The sequence below is a fragment of the Pituophis catenifer genome, unplaced genomic scaffold (assembly GCF_029215685.1).
Source record: "Pituophis catenifer annectens isolate HBS135680 unplaced genomic scaffold, rPitCat1.0.hap2 SCAF_2, whole genome shotgun sequence".
NCBI classification, from domain to species: Eukaryota; Metazoa; Chordata; class Lepidosauria; order Squamata; family Colubridae; genus Pituophis; species Pituophis catenifer.
Window position 1 is genome coordinate 6,345,636 of NW_027256882.1, and position 15,364 is coordinate 6,360,999.

The following is a 15,364-nucleotide window of genomic DNA, read 5'->3' on the forward strand; positions in this document are numbered from 1 at the left end:
TGCATATACTTACAGCAGCACGGATAGCCTTTGCGCAGAAGTGGAAAGAGAAAGATACCCCAACTGAAGAGGAAATACTACCAAAAATTTTCAACTGCTCAGAAATGGATAGACTCACCTTGGAACTCAAGGATAAAAGTGAAACATTGTACTATAAAATCTGGGCAAAATTCTATGAATGGTTAGATAAAAGGAGAATAGCTGAGACAAATGTGTAGTGTTAGACTAGAATTATATATGTTATTATAGATAAATATGTATGTGAATTGCACAGATAGGTATATGTAGGTATAGATATGTATAATTGTATAGGAATAAGGTATAAATTGCTATTATACTATGTTTAAATAACATATAAGGTGTAAGGAATATATTATTATATTATCATTAGTATATTATGTATTCATTTAAAATGTTGGAAGATGCTTGGGACCAGTGATGTCGTATCTATGTCCAATGTTTTTAATTTTGAACTACTAATGAAAAAACTTTAAAAAAACCCTATTCCTGCCAGCTTATTATCATCTGCAAATTTGGTGAGTTCCCCTCCTATTCCCTCATCTAAGTCATTTAGGAAGATATTGAAGAGTCCTGGGCCTAAGACAGAACCTTGTGGTACCCCACTGTTTACTTCCCTCCATGTAGACTTAGACCCATTAATGAGAACTCGTTGAGTACGGTTTATCAGCCAGTTATGAATCCAACTGGTGGTGATCCTATCTATCCCACTTTTTTCTAACTTACCAAGATGTAGGTTGTGGTCTAGCTAGAAAAAAGGTCTCCTGCCTTGAGCAGGGGGTTGGACTAGAAGATCTCCAGGGTCCCTTCCAGCTGTATTCTGACTCCCTGTGCATATCCCACTGGTGGTGGCCAAGGCCAAGCCTAAGGAGTTTGTTCACCAATCTCAACCAATCTCATTGTGCATATGTTGTGCACTGACAATAAAGATTTGAATTCAACTTTGCATGACGGGGAAATTGCTAGTCATGCCTGAATCAAGAAAAGGGGAATTCAAACAAATACTTCAGGCTTTGATAATGTTTGCACAAAGTTACAATTTCACTCATTGGTAACTTGCCACTTCCTGGGTTTACTTACTGCTGGTGCAATCACATGTTCCATCCCATACTTTGCTTAGCATGTTCTCTCTATCACTCATTGAAGGTATTATGATTCGTTGCATAGTCAGCCAGATGTTCAGTCTGGATTTGGCATTTTTGTCTGCCTATTGAATCCTTCCCACGGACCTGGGATAGGCAGATGTGGGTGTTTGACAGTGTCATGGATACCGTTGTAGGATGGAAGCTGTTCCGAGGGAAGCTGCCTTTTGCAATTGACCGATGGTGGTTTTGTCAATGCCAATGAGGGTGTTCAAGTGGTGCTTCGGTTTTTTTGGGATTGCACCAGTGGTGGGTTGCCCCCGGTTCGCACTGGTTCTATAGAACCAGTAGTAAAAACGGCGGGAGGCTCCGCCCACTGACCCCGATGCCATCAAAACGCTTCTGCGCATGCGGCCCTCCTGCGAACTGGTAGTAAAGGTAAGTGGAACCCAGCCCTGGATTGCACCCAAGGCGCCTAGGACTATTGGGACTGCCCTTATTTTCTTTTACGGTCTATTTGCAGGTCTTTTTATTTTGTTATCTTCTCCGGTTCATTTTCTTCTGTCCTGCTGCCTCCAGCCCCTGCCACATCCACTACCCCGACTTTTTTGTTTTTCTTATCGACAACTATTAAATCCGGGGTGTTATGTGGCAGGTGCCTGTCTGTCAGAATTCTGAAGTCCCAGAGCAATTTAGCTTCTTCATTTTCTATGACTTTATTCTATGGTCCCACCAGTTCTTGCTTGCAGGCGCATGATATTTCTTGCAGATCTTCCAATGCGCCATTGTTGCTACTTTGCCATGCCGCTGCTTGTGGTCAGTCTGGGCAATCTTGCAGAAGCTTACCAGGTGGTCCACTGTTTCTTCAGCTTCTTTGCATAGGCGGCACTTGCTGTCTGTTGCCGTCTTTATTATTTATTTGTAGCCTGTCTTTATTGTTTTTACAAATATAGCTCGAGGCAGCAAACATACCCATCACACCTTCTTCCTCCTCTTTTCCCCTGTGAGGTAGGTCGGGCTGAGAGAGAGTGACTGCCCAGCGTCATCCAGCTGGCTTTCATGGCCAAGATGAGATTTGAACTCCGGGTTTTCTCGCTTGGGGCCGTAACCACTAGACTAGGCCAACCTTGCTCTCTTTTGTTTATTTAGGGCTCCTGCCTTTAGTATGCCAATGGTGAACTTAAACGTCCCGTTACTTTCTTTTGTCCCAATAACGGGGGCTTGTACAACATTTCTTAGAAACATCTGCCGACCACATCCCATCATCAAACTCATGCCCTGCCTGAGTCATGCCCTGGTCTGTGCCCACCATTTTCCATTTCTTACGTGTGGTTAACGTTAGCAGTTTCCACTTGCAAGCGCAGCTGTTTATCTTGGTCTCTGCATCTTGGCACCTCACAAGCCAGCATTCATTCACTACGGAATAACTTATGGCTTAGCTCTGGCTGAAGCTCTTACCGAAGCTGAAGTTCACTCATCAACTATCTCGGCAGCTGTATTTATTTTGGGATGTTCCTCTTGTTTTAAACGTTTTCAGTTCAGAATTGTCAGCTGCCCAGTGTCAATGACTGAGAAGGGTGGGTACAGAAATGGAATAAATCAATAACAAAATAATCAAACAATGGTTTCTCTCTTTCAAGGGGTCACTTCCAGGCTCTCCAACTCGTTTGAAGGAAGGCGACCTGCTGATTTTGGCACTTCTGTGGAATCTGAAGCACCGGAAAAAGGATTTTTTGTCCCATTAGAAACTCCAGAACTCTGTTCTGAACTTTCTGCTTATGATCCATCAAAGTTTTGCAAAATTCTTTGCAATTCAAAACCCAGCTGTGGGCTTTGCCAGTCCTAAACTTCCTCAAATACAGTATAGAGGTATCAACCTTGGGTCACTTTCCTCTGGACTTCAACTCCCAGAACTCCCCAGTCAGCTGAAGTCCCCAGGTCTTAAAGTGGCCAGGGTTGACCCCCCCTCCCCCGCTCTAATCTATTCAAAAGCCGAGGGTCTCCAAAACAGGGGCAGTGCCTGGTCTAGCGAAAGCCTGAGGGATGCCTGGGCAAAATAAGCAGCTGCATGGGGCGGATTGAATTTCTTCTGCAACTTTCCAAGTGGTTTAAAAAGCTGGCCGATGCGCAGCCGATTAAGGGCACCTGTCCCGTGTCCCTTCATGAAAGAAAAATACCTCCTATTTTTAGAGGGCGGCCCTCTCCAACAGGCCACTTTCTCACAGAAGAGGGCGGCTCTGCTAAGCGCCTGCCCCCTCCAGCACCTCTCGGCCACAAGGGTCCTTGAATGAAGTCTCTTTGTTGGGAAGTGGGATTATTTGCTATCCTAGAGGAGACAGCTCCTTTGCACCTTTACCAGAACCCCATTTTAACACAGTAACAAGAGTTGAAAGGGACCTTGGAGGTCTTCTAGTCCAGCCCCCTGCTTAACCAAGAGACCCTACCCCATTTCAGACAGGTGGCTGTACCGGTCTCCTCTTAAAGAGACCTCCAGTGATGGAGACCCCACAACTTCTGTTCCACTGGTTAATTGTCCTCCCTGTTAGGAAGTTTCTCCTTACAATTCCAGGTTGCTTCTCTCTCCTTGATTAGTTTCCATCTGTTGTTTCTTTTTCTTGCCTTCTGGTGCTTTGGAGAATAATTTTGATCCCCCCCCCTTCCTTGTGGCAGCCTCTCAAATATTGGAATGCTCCAAGCATGCCACCCCTGGTCCTTCTTTTCAATAGAATAGGAATAGAAAATAGGAATAGAATAGGAATAGAAGGAAGGCACCTTGGAGGTCTTCTAGTCCAACCCCCTGCATACGCAGGAAGCCCGATGTACCGTTCCAGACTACAGATACCCAACTCCTGCAACTCTTCTGTTTTTGGGGCTAGGGAGGCTCCTCAGGGGTGGGGGGGTTTCTTGGCTCAGAAAAGGCCTTGGGAGACCAGTGGGAGGAAGCCAAGGGAAATAATGCTGGCCGGGGGGAGGGGGTGTTGGATAACTTTGGGAGAGCCCCATGGAACCCCCCCCCAGTGCATGAAAGGGCGGCCAGGTTCATCGGGATTGTTTTGGACCGCTGGCCACGGAGTGTCCTCGGGTACACCGGTCTGCCTCCGTGGCTCCAGCCACAGGCCTCAGCTCTTCCCCAAGGCTCCCTGGCCCCGTTGCAGCCGCTTTCAACCCAGGACCTTCTACGCTTATAAGGCTTCCTGCCTCAAGCAGGGGGTTGGGCTAGAAGACTGCCGAGGCCCCCTCCGTCCACATCCTACAATACCCAGAATGCTCAGCCAGGAAGGGCACGCCTGGGTCGCCTTCCAAGGGCGCAGAGCCTGCAAGAAACCCGAGCCCCCACTTGCCAGTCAGAACCGGAATAAATCTCTCTTTGTTCTTAGTAACGTGGGAAGCGAGCAGCGAAATAATAAAGTCCATTTAGTGACCGTTCAAAGTTACGATGCCACTGAAAAAAGTGACCTGTTTTTCAGAGTGACGACCTTCGCAGCGTCCCCGTGATCAGGGGATCAAAATTCGGACGCTTGGCAACTGACTCGTACTTGGGACCGTTGCAGTGTCCCGGGGTCACGTGATCCTCTTTTGTGGCCTTCTGACCAGCCGTGTCACTGGGAAAGCCAGATTCGCTTAACAACCGTGTTACTAACATCCACTGCAATGATTCACTTTATGACTGTGGCAAAAAAAGGTCGTAAAATCAGGCAAAACTAACTTTTTTTAAAAAGAATTAAATCTTGGTCACCTCCCTAAAGTTTCAGAACCGAAGCAGCAACACCCAGATAAGGCATGTTAATCTAAATGGCATCTCCAGGGATTAAGACCGGAGTCTGGTCACCCTCTTGTGGGCTCCCTCCCTCGATTTCATCCCACTCCACCCGCCCAAAGCTGCTGGCCGAGGTCCCTTGGACGTGGGAACTGAAGCAGCCGTTGGGCGCCTGCCTGCTGGCAATGACCTGCTGCCTTTGGCACCCCCTGGCATCGGGACTCACCTTCTAGCAACTGCTAGCGTGAGCGAAGGGCAGAAGCCGGCACATGAGTGAGATGGCACAGCCAGCAGCCCACCTGCTCCTATGGGGGACGCTGCTGGTAGGCAGCCCACCCAGCTTCAGGACCTCCTGGCCATGGCTGCCCCCGGCCGGAGCCCAGGGAAGACCCCGAGGGCGGGCTGGCTCCATCCGAGCGGGCACAGCCCCACCCAGAGACCAAGACGGGGTTTCCAAGGAGCCACCGTGTTTTGCAGGACTCGGCAAAGCCTCTCTCGACCAAACTGGTGATTCAGACAACGGGGGTCTCCCCCACCATCAGTGAAACCGGCAGCTGCTTCTCACAGGTGCTGGGGAAGATGGGGGCACCCCCAGGAGGGAGGAGCTCCCCGTCCCGAGAAACGTCAGGCAGGGAGAGGCCATGGTGAGCCGGCTACCATGGTGGCACGTCCTCGGCCACCTTGCAGCTCACCACCAACGCAAAAGCTTTGCTCTCAGATCGCTGCCCGTCTTCCTCTGCAAGCGATGAGGCTCCAGGTCCCCCCAGCCGACTGGCAAGGATTGAACCCCAAGGCTATATCTGAGGGTGGGGCGGTGGAGTGAGGACCCCTTGGCACCCCTTCCCCTTTCCCTGCAGGAAGCCCCCCCTGCAGTTTTCTTCCCGCAGTCCAAAGACCTCCAGTCACACGAGACGTAGAAAGGGAAATCTTTATAAACTGATAGAGAGCAAAGAAAACCCCTTTCCCTCCGTCCTGCAGTTGTGGGAGGAGGGCAGGCAGACAAGCCACCCCCACCCCAACTGAGGGAGCCTCTTCAGCAGAGGACTTGGAAAGCGAAACAGCTGACACTGCGGGGTGGGTGAGAACACACGGGGGGTCCCTCGGTTGGGTTTTTTAAGGCCTCTCACCCACCTGGGGGCCCCAGAGAAGGCCAGGCTGCCTGGCTGCTTCCCCACAATGCAGCGTCTGGGGAGAGCCTGGGGGAAGAAGCGAGGGCCGGGGCCTGGGCATCTGAGGGACCCCGGGGACAGGTAGGGAGGCCTCGCCCAAAGGGAAGGGTGGAGACGGAGCAGGGATCCCTGCTTCCTGCATGAGGGGAGGACAGACACACACACTAAGCAGGTTCAGGACCCCCTCCCCAAATTGCCAACTACGATCCACGGGGGGGAGGGGGTCTCCCAACGCCCCCCACCCTCCGCAGCCCTTCCTTCCTGCAGGATCCAGAGTGAGGCTCCACCACGCAGGAGGCCTTTCACTTCGGAGTGGGGCCCGGCGACGATGACCCGAGTCCAGAGAGCTGCCTCTTGCTGCCCCCCTGGCTCTTCTCGGGGGGAGAAGCAGCAGGCTGCGAGGGGTCAGGTGGAGGACTCTGGTCGCTCGGCTCTGACGTCGTCATGGTCGTCTCCTTCTTCTCTGCAGAGGCTGCCGGGGAGAAAGCCGATGGGTGAGGGGCGATGTGGGGCTGCCTTTCAAAGGGGCCGGGGTGGCGGGAGGCAGCCGCTCACTCACCTCGCTGGGAAAGCAGCTGCAGGAAGCCCAGGAGTGCAAAGGTGACCAGGAAGAGGCCAATCACGTCCTCCACGGAGGGGACCGAGGAGCCTGGAAAGGAAGGGAGGTGGGGAGTCCCGGAAATAGACATCAAGACACCCCCCCAGCCCTTTAGGGGGCTCCCTAGATGCCCCTTCCACCAATGCTTCCCAGACAAAGGGGGCTCCCATTTCAGCCAGCCCAGATGTTCTCTTAAGGGAAGCAGCTCTCCAGGCGGGCCACGACCCGTGGGACGGGGGGGGCTGTGCTGTGGGCGCAAAGGGGCTTGCCTGCACACCCAGCCTGACCGTACCCTAAGCCCCCCTGGAAGTCCAATGTTGGGCCTGCAGGAACTGACCACCCCCCCAAAGAAGGCCCCCCGCAGAGCAGGGGTCACACAAACGCTGCTCTTTTTGCATCCTACAGGCTCTAGACCGATGGTAGCACCCCTATTGTTTGGGGGGGGGTGCCCAAGATCCATGGCCTGCCTCTGGTGGCAAGAGGGAGCGGGGACACCAACATTTCCTACTTGTGGCTCCAAAGAGTCCCTCCTGATTGGGGGCGGTGGGCCCCAGAGCTGTGTGTCTGTTCCTGGGTCCCCCCTCGCTCTGGGTAGGGGCATGCACCCCCTCCAGATTCCTTGCAACAGTTTCAGTTTTCCCTTCCGTTCTTCTCCCAAGAGGGGATGCCCTCCACCTTCACACAGCCCCAGGTAGCCCCCCTCCCCTTCCTCCCCACATGCGGCCGGGAGCCTCCTCTGTGCCTACCTGCCACATTCAGCTTCAGGCTCTTCTGGAGCCCCGCCTGGCTCAGCCCCACGTGACTCACGTGGCAGCTGTACGAGCCGCCCTGGTCCCCTGGCTGGACAGCTGGCAGGCGGGCAAAGCTGGTGAAGCTGTAGGTGCCGTCCGGCGCCTGCCGGTGCCCCGATTCCCACGTTTCCAGGAGGACCTTTTGTGGGGTGCCGGGACTGTGCCACTTCCAGACCACGGAGACGCTCTGGGGGTAATAGCCGGTGATCTCGCAAGCCAGGTCCGTGTGGGTGTTGAGGGGCACCGGGAAGGGGACCGGGCGGAGGGTGACCTTGGGCGGCTCTGAGGGCAGAGAGAGGTGCCAGGTGGGGGGGGGGATGCAAGGCTCAAGGCCCCACTTTTCCTCCCAGGAAGAAACAACTGAGAAACACCAAGTAAATCAGAAAGGGCAGCTAGACGATTGTACGATTCGTGGCGTAGCACAGAACCACCACCCTGTGAGGTAGGCTGGCTCAAGAGAGTGACAGGCTCAGTGTCCCAGGCTGAGAGTTACTGCTCTGTTCCAGCCCCTTCAAGCCTCCCCCCCCACCTCCCAGTCCCTGAACCCAGCCGGGATTCTCAGTCTGCGGCTACCAGGAACCCAAGCCAGCTTCACATCCGAAGGGTCCCCTGTCCTGGAGAAGCCTTTGTTTCAGTGGGGCCTCAGTGCTTGCAAACACCCACGGAGGACCTGGGCTCCTGCGTGGGCAGAGGAGGGGAGACCCTTAGGCTGACCTAAGAGCGTTCCTGACCTTCAGTCGGGGCATGGGCCAAGCTGCCTGGCCGCTTCTCCCAGGCAGAATCTGGGGAAGGTGGCAGAAGCCTTCCGGTATGACTAGCCCACCACCATCAGGGGGGATTCCCCCTCGGCTACCCCACAAGCGACGCTGGAAACGAGGGAGGCGTTGGTGGAGCCCCAACCGGGGAGAGGGGAGCCACTCACGCACGATCTTGAGCTCCACGGCCTGCTGGGCTTGCAGGTGGGGCAGGTAGACGGAGCAGATGTAGGTTCCCTCGTGGCGCACCTGAGCGCCTTGCAACTGCAGCGAGACGTTGCTGCTCCCGGGGTCCAGAAACAGCCGGGCCCCCTCCTCAGACACGGCCATGTGCTGGGTAGCTCCGTCGTAGGCCAGGATCACCTGTCCGGCCCCGCCATGCTGGTGGCGCCACTCGACCGAGAAGGCCGTGGCCGGAGCTGAGAAGCCACAGTCCAGCAGCACGTCCTGCCCCAGGCGGGACTCCAGCCGGGGTGTCCGGGTGAAAACCGAGAGGACGGCTGTGCAGGAAGAGGAGGAGGAGGGTGAGGCGCTGAGTCCGGCTGGTCAGCCGAGCCCCACCCACACGTAGCCCAGCTCTGCCCCTCCCCCGAGAGCCAGCCCCTCCTTCCCCCCCCAGGCTTAAGACTTCCCATCAACTGATCTCAAATCTCAGTTTAATTTCTTCTAAGGCTTTAAAATTCTTTACTGTTTGCTAGTTTTATGTCTTCCTGAATTTATTGATTGGTATCCTGCCTTTATTGTTTTAAAGAATACAGGTAGTCCTCGACTTACGATGACAACTGAGCCCAAAATTTCTGTTGCTAAGCGAGACAGTTGCAAGGACCAGAGCAACAGACAAGATGTCTGCAAAGAGCAGCAGAAGGTATCAGATTACAGCACAGCAACAACAAAGGTGTTCCTTTTGTGGTGAAAACAATGTCGACTGGCGGCCCCCAGGGGGAGAACTTTCTCGGTGGGAACAGGCCCTCAACTTTTTTATTTCAACAATCCGGGCTGGCCTAACTGTCCAATTGTTTAATTTTAATTTTAAATGGGGTATTTTAATTGTTGGGCCAAATTGTTTAATATATTTTTAAATTGTTTTTAAACTTTGTATTCTATGTTTTTTATTTTTGGCTGTTTACCGCCCTGAGTCCTTTGGGAGAAGGGCGGTATATAAATTCAAATATAAATAAATAAAATAAGTAAACCACACTGGCCACTCTTTCTTTACCTATGTTGTTGTCTTTATGCCCTGCACTCTTAAATAAAGCTGGGAGGGAGGAGAGAAGAAAAGGGAGGGGAAGGAGGGAGGGAGTTTCCCTTAGCATATTCTCAGCAGCAAAAATGAATGTGAAAGTTTGCTTGAAGGAAAAGTGCACTTTATTCCTCTAAATGGAGTCGGGGAAAGGGGCTCTTTGTTGGGGACCTAAGATGCCCCCCCTTCCTGAAATCTTTCCCGCCAACCACAATCCATGGGATATGTTGGACTCAACACCCATCCTCCCCAGCTGGCTGGGGAAGGGATCCCGCTCCCCCTCCCCCCCTCTATATCGGGGCTACTGCAAGTCAGTCCAGGGTTCTCCTCCTCTGAAACCCTGGCCCTGCTAAGCCCAGAAGGGGCCGCCCCAGGGAGCCCTCCCCCCCAATCAACACCGCCCCCACCCCAACTGGAGGTGTACCTGTTGCCACGGCGACCCTGCTCGCCTCCGGTTTCCCGGGCAACGGCCTCTCCTGGTGCAGGATGCTGCTGACCCCAAAGTCCACCTCGGGGTTCTGGATGGTGGCGATGACCCAGCGGCCCTCCAGCGAGCGGGGGCAGCCCTTCTGCCCCACCAGCCCCGCGGCCCAGGGCACGTGGGCCTCCCGCGGCTGGTAGGGGTTGATCTCGCAGGCCACCTCGGCCTCTCCGGGGCCGGACACAGCGGCCCCCTCCCAGCGGGGACGGGCGCCGGCCTCCTTGCCGCTCCAGAGGGTCCCGGAGGGGTCTGTGCAGAGGGAGGGAGGGAGGCTTTCAGCTCCGCGGCCCCGCCCGCCCCTTCCCTGCCCACAGAGGAGGCCAGACGCCCCCTCCCCAACCGCCCCAGCTCCAGCTCCGTACCCAGCAGCTGGAAGGCCAGGCCGGGCTCCACCTCGGCGGGCAGGTCGGGTTCCAGGGCGGCTTCGGCCAGGCGCTGCCCGGGCGGCGGCAGGACGAGCAGAGCGCGGCGCTGGCTCAGGTCGCTGGGCATGACCGAGCCGGCCCCGCCGCCGCCGCCGCCCGCCTCCTCCACGAACCAGCAGCCCAGCTTGGCGGCGGCCGAGGGCGGCGGCGAGGAGGCGCCCAGGGACGCACCTGCGGGGTAGAGCAAGTCGCTGAGCCGGAACGCCCCGCCCCTCCTCCCGCGAAAGCGGCCCCGCCCGAGCGGGAATCCCCGCGGCCGGAGCCTCGCTGCCCGACGGCCAACGGGGGTCGCCGGGGCTTCGGGCCCTTGAAAGGTTCCGCCGGGAGGCTCCGGCCGCTCGCCGGGCCTGGGGTCCCCTCGGGGGCGCAGGATCCCCGCTTCCCCCCGGGCCCGGGCCCCCCGCCCGCACTCACCGAGGAGGAGGAGGAGGAAGAGGAGGGGGCTCCGCTCGCCGCGGGCGGGCGCAAAGGAGGCGGCGGCGGCGGCGGCGGCCATGCCGAGCGAGCGGGGCGGACGGGCAGGCGAGGAGCGGGAGCTGCAGAGCGACGCTGCGCGATCTGTTCGGCGGGAGCCACTTTCACTTTCGGCGGAGGAGGAAGGGGAGGAGGGCCAATGGCCTCGCCGCCCCCGCCCCTCTCCGTCCCGGGACGCGGCTGCCAAGAGGCTCGGTCGGTGCTTCCCCGGCCGAGGGAGGCGAACCTGAGCGGCGAGTGACGCCAGGCAGTCTCCTTTCCAGGAGGAAGCGGTGGGGACGCCCCTCACCCGGGGACCCCAGGAGGGGGGCCTGGCCTTTCCGAGGGGCCGCTTCACGCCAGCCAGCCTGGTGGATCTTCCGCAGAAGGAAGAAAACCATCCGCGGGGCTTCTGCCCATCCAGGTGGGACTTTTCATGCTGCAGCTGGGCTGAAGACAAGGGCAGCCAGGCCACACCAGAGCGAGTCCCGGGATGGGGGACCAGCAGGAGATCCCGAGAATTATTAGGAAGTCAACCAAGCACGCTGGAAGGCGCAGGGGCGAGCTGCCCGGGGACGATGGGAAGTGAGCTTGTGTTGGGGTGGGTGTGTCTGTGAAAGTTTCCAGAGGTGTTGAAAACAGACCTGTTCAAAAAGGGACTCACAAATGCAGTGGCATCCTTGGCTCCATGTCACACCAGCTATAAGGTCCCGTTCCCCCGAAATCTTCAGCACAACCATGAGGGCGAGGAGGTGGGCCAAAGGAAGACCCCACGGAGGGCGAAGGGAGCATCTGCCGGAACATGGGCCTCTTTGGGGGGAGCAAGATGGGTGCTAGAGACGGGCCCTCCTCCCCCCCCCCAGCAAGCCCCTTTGGTCTCCAGCAGAGGAGACCAAATAAAATGGCCGCCAAAGGGCCCTTCCGACAGCTGGATCCCAGCAGGGCCAGGGCAGAGCTTGCAAAAAGCGGCAGGAAAAGCCACGTCCCAAACCACGTGCCGAACTCTTTTATCTATCAGTCATTTTGGGGGGGGGGAGGTACCCCTTCCACATTCATTCATCCTTCCCGTCCCTTGCTCTCCCCTTCTTTTGAGACCGGCCTCCTTCCCTCTGGCCAGAGGCTCAAGAGGCAGGATTAGGACTGGAGTCGCCTCGAGATCACCCGGTCAGTTGCCAAAGCGCCTGAATTTTGACCACATAACCATGGGGATGGTGCAATGGTCATAAGAGGGAAAAATGGTCGTAGGTCACTTTTTTCACTGCCCTTGTAACTTTGAACGGTTCTTTAATTGAGGGCTAGCTGTACCACCCAATATAACTGGTCCAGAACGCAGCAGCGCGGGTAGTGACGGGAGCAGCATGGCGCTCCCATGTAACACCGCTCCTGCGCGAGCTGCACTGGCTCCCGGTGGTCTTCCAGGTGCGCTTCAAGGTGCTGGTTATCACCTTCAAAGCGCTCCATGGCATAGGGCCTAGCTATCTTCGAGACCGCCTGCTGCTACAGATGACCTCCCATCGTCCCGTGCGCTCCCACAGAGAGGGCCTCCTCAGGGTGCCATCAGCCAAACAATGTAGGCTGGTGACCCCCAGGGGGAGGGCCTTCTCTGTGGGGGCACCTACCCTCTGGAATCAGCTGCCCCCAGAGATAAGGAGAACCCAAGACCTCGGTGCCTTCCGCTGTGCCCTTAAAACCCACTTTTTCCAGCAAGCCGGGCTGGCTTAAGAAATAATTTTTAAAAGTTTTAAATTGGTTTGTGATTTTTAATTTTTGGGCCAAATTTATATATATATTAATTGTTTTTTAATATTTGTATTTCATGTTCTTAATTTTGGCTGTACACCGCCCTGAGTCCTCAGGGAGAAGGGCGGTATATAAATTGGAAATAAATAAATAAATAAATAAAAATAAGGATCCCCCAAGACCTGGAACCTTTCCCCCTCCTGCTCTGCATTGCCCACAGCCGAGAAGAGGGCGGGGGGGGGGGGGGGCAGGCTCAGGTCCCTAAAGGGAAGCTGCTTCAAGGCCAGGCACAACCAGGCAATTCCCTGGATCCAGCTTAAATTTAAGGCAGATTGTCCTTGGAGTGGGGGTGGGGTGGCAGCAATGATGGGGCAAGAAGGGCCCCTCCCCCGGGGTTCCTCCATACAAACACCAGCTCCCCCACCTCTCCTCAGCCCCAGGACGGCACCAGCAAAGATCCAAGCCAGGTGGGGGCTTACACAGCAATAAATATTTATAGAGAATTTGTGGCTTTCATTCAGAAAAGGCCAAAACCAAACTGAAGGACGTTCATCATCTTGACAGAAAGAACCAAGGGGATGGGGGAGAAGAGAGGGGGGACCTCTGAAACCTGTGGGGGAAGGGGGGGCTTCTTGTCTTCCAGGCTGGGACCAGAACAGAGTCCAGCTTTTTCGGTGTGTGCGTGCGTATGTGTCTAGAGTGACTGGTGTGATCTTCTCTGGACATACAGTCGGGCATCCAGCCATCTCAGAACTGTCCCTCGCAAGACCTCTTCGTGGGGAAAGTAGGGGCTCTTCCCCAAAAGTCTGCACCCTGAGACAGACACGCACACAGAGGGGGGAAGAGTAGGCGGCTGTTACATCCAAGAGATAAACCCCCCCCCACTACAAATGGGCCAGGCGGGCATTTAGCATCACCTTCTTCTCCCAAAAGAAGATTTTAGGCAAGGGCTGCAAAAGACCCCCTCCCAGGGTTGGGCCCATTGCATGATGGGAAGACAGGGGAAAGGGGGGGGCTTCCTCAGAGGGGAGATGGGAGCCCTTCGCAGCCCCCCCCCTGCAGAAAAGAGACCCCGAGGAGAAGCGGCAGGGCCCATCCAGGGAAGGGCAGCCCACGGCAGTCTCAGTGAAGGGGAAGGAAGGAGGCTCATTCGAGCACCAGAACGGCCTTCCTCGCAGGGAGGGCGCCAGTTCCACAGCTCACATCTTGCTGCTGCCCGCAAAGCCCAGTTCGCTGCGGGGGGACCTTCCGGCAGCCCACTCGGCCTCCCCGGGGACGCGAGAAGGCGACGCCTCCCTCTTGGCGGGCATGGCGGGTGCGCCCGAGGGGGTCCCCCCTCCGCCCAGGCGGTGGCGCCTCTCGCAGTGGCCCTTGTGGCGCATGAAGCTGTCCCTCCACATGAACTTCTTGGCGCAGACGTGGCACTGGTAGGGCTTGAGGCCCGTGTGGGTCTTCATGTGCTCCGTCAGGTGGTGCTTCATCTTGAACTTCTTGTTGCAGACGGGGCAGTCGAAGGGCCGCAGGTTGAGGTGCATGTTGACGTGCCGGTCGCGCATGCTCTTGTGGGAGAAGGCCTTCCCGCAGTGGCACAGGAAGATCTTGTTGCCCTCCCCGGAGCCCCCCGACAGCTGCACCGCCCCGTGCTCCACCGACGGCGGCCCCGACTGCCCCGCCGCCCCCGCCGGGAAGAGCAGCAGCGGGCTGCCCTGCAGGTCCAGCGGCAGGAGGGCCCGCGGGGGCGGCGGCGGCGGCTGCGGGGGCGGCGCGGGGAAGGCCACGTCCTGGGAGGACTCGCAGAAGTTCACCTGCTCCTCCGGCGGCGCCGCCTCGCTTAGCGTCCGGACGTCGCTGATGCTCAGGGCGGCGGGCTCGGCCGGCTCCTCGTCCTCCTCGCAGGTCAGCACCAGGCCTTCCTCCTCCTCCTCCTCCTCCTCCTCCGCGCCGCCCCGCCCGCCGCGCTCCTTCTTCACCGGCATCCACTGCCGCTGCGGGACGATGCTGGGCCGCACGTAGGCCGGCCGGCGGGCCTCGCTGCTGCCGGGCTCCCCGCTGCCGTCGCTGGCCGCGTCGTCGTCCGGCTCGGGCGCGCCCCTGCGGGCGAAGGGGTCGGGCGGGCGAAGGCGCCGAGGGGCGGCCCGGCGGAGCCCCTCCTCGTCCCGATCGCCGCCGCCGCCGCCGCTTCCTCCCACGCGGGGCCCGGCGCCGTCTCGGCGGGGGCTGAAGTAGCTGCTGCTGCTGGGCGACTGGCTCTCCCCGCCGCCGCCGCCGTGCCCTCCGGAGCAGCAGCCGGAGGAGGAGGCGGCGGCGTCCTGGGCGAGGTCGGGGCGGCGCTGGCGCTCCTTGAGCAGCTCCGTGCACTTGTCCACGATGTGCCACATCTGCAGGACGCTGCCCACCGTCAGGAAGTTGACCAGGTCGTCGCGGGCCATGCGCAGCCGCCCCGTGTAGGCCGAGCCCAGCACCAGCTCGAAGGCGGCCGGGTCCATGACGCTGGGCAGCTCCACCGAGCTCATGTTCTTCAGCAGCACCTGGTCGTGGAAGTAGGGCGAGCAGGCGGCCAGCACCGCCCGGTGCGCGCGGAAGACGCGGCCCTGCACGTGGATGGCCAGGTCGCACAGCTGCCCCTCCACCCGCTGCTGGTTCAGCGCCTCCAGCAGGGCGCGCGTCGCCTCCGGGAAGGCCACCTGCACCGCCGCCGCCTCCGCCATGCCGCCCGCGGGGGTCCGCGCCGCCCGCCCGCCCCGGCCCCACGAGCCCTGCGCACGCGCCGCCCCGCCCAGGCGGGGAGGGGGAAAGAGTCCTCGCTCCTCCCGCCCCGCCCCGCCCCGCCCCCCCCGCGCCGCGTGGAAGAAGAG

General features: G+C 57.8%; 2 protein-coding genes across 2 annotated transcripts; both read right to left on the reverse strand.

The window, feature by feature from the left end:
* Positions 1-5,771: 5,771 nt before the first annotated feature.
* On the reverse strand, positions 5,772-10,894 carry TAPBP (TAP binding protein). Its single transcript, XM_070936207.1, has 7 exons — positions 10,731-10,894; positions 10,254-10,487; positions 9,835-10,140; positions 8,338-8,670; positions 7,371-7,697; positions 6,586-6,675; positions 5,772-6,498 (listed from the first exon to the last, which is right to left on the reverse strand). The coding sequence occupies exons 1-7, from the start codon at positions 10,810-10,812 to the stop codon at positions 6,329-6,331; spliced, it is 1,542 nt and encodes a 513-aa protein (XP_070792308.1). The 5' UTR covers positions 10,813-10,894; the 3' UTR covers positions 5,772-6,328.
* Positions 10,895-13,570: 2,676 nt separating this feature from the next.
* ZBTB22 (zinc finger and BTB domain containing 22) lies at positions 13,571-15,217 on the reverse strand. Its single transcript, XM_070936206.1, is given in 2 exon segments — positions 13,571-13,753; positions 13,756-15,217. Coding segments are annotated over 2 exon segments (1,560 nt in total). The 3' UTR covers positions 13,571-13,655.
* Positions 15,218-15,364: the final 147 nt, after the last annotated feature.

Bases quoted from the DNA above. Each gene is read 5' to 3' on its own strand.
- TAPBP (XM_070936207.1), bottom strand. From the start codon at position 10,812: ATGGCCGCCGCCGCCGCCGCCGCCTCCTTTGCGCCCGCCCGCGGCGAG. The intron at 10,488-10,730 runs GTGAGTGCGGGC...TCTACCCCGCAG, and splicing joins CTTCCTCCTCCTCCTCCTCG to GTGCGTCCCTGGGCGCCTCC. The intron at 8,671-9,834 runs GTACACCTCCAG...CTTCCTGCACAG, and splicing joins CAGGGTCGCCGTGGCAACAG to CCGTCCTCTCGGTTTTCACC.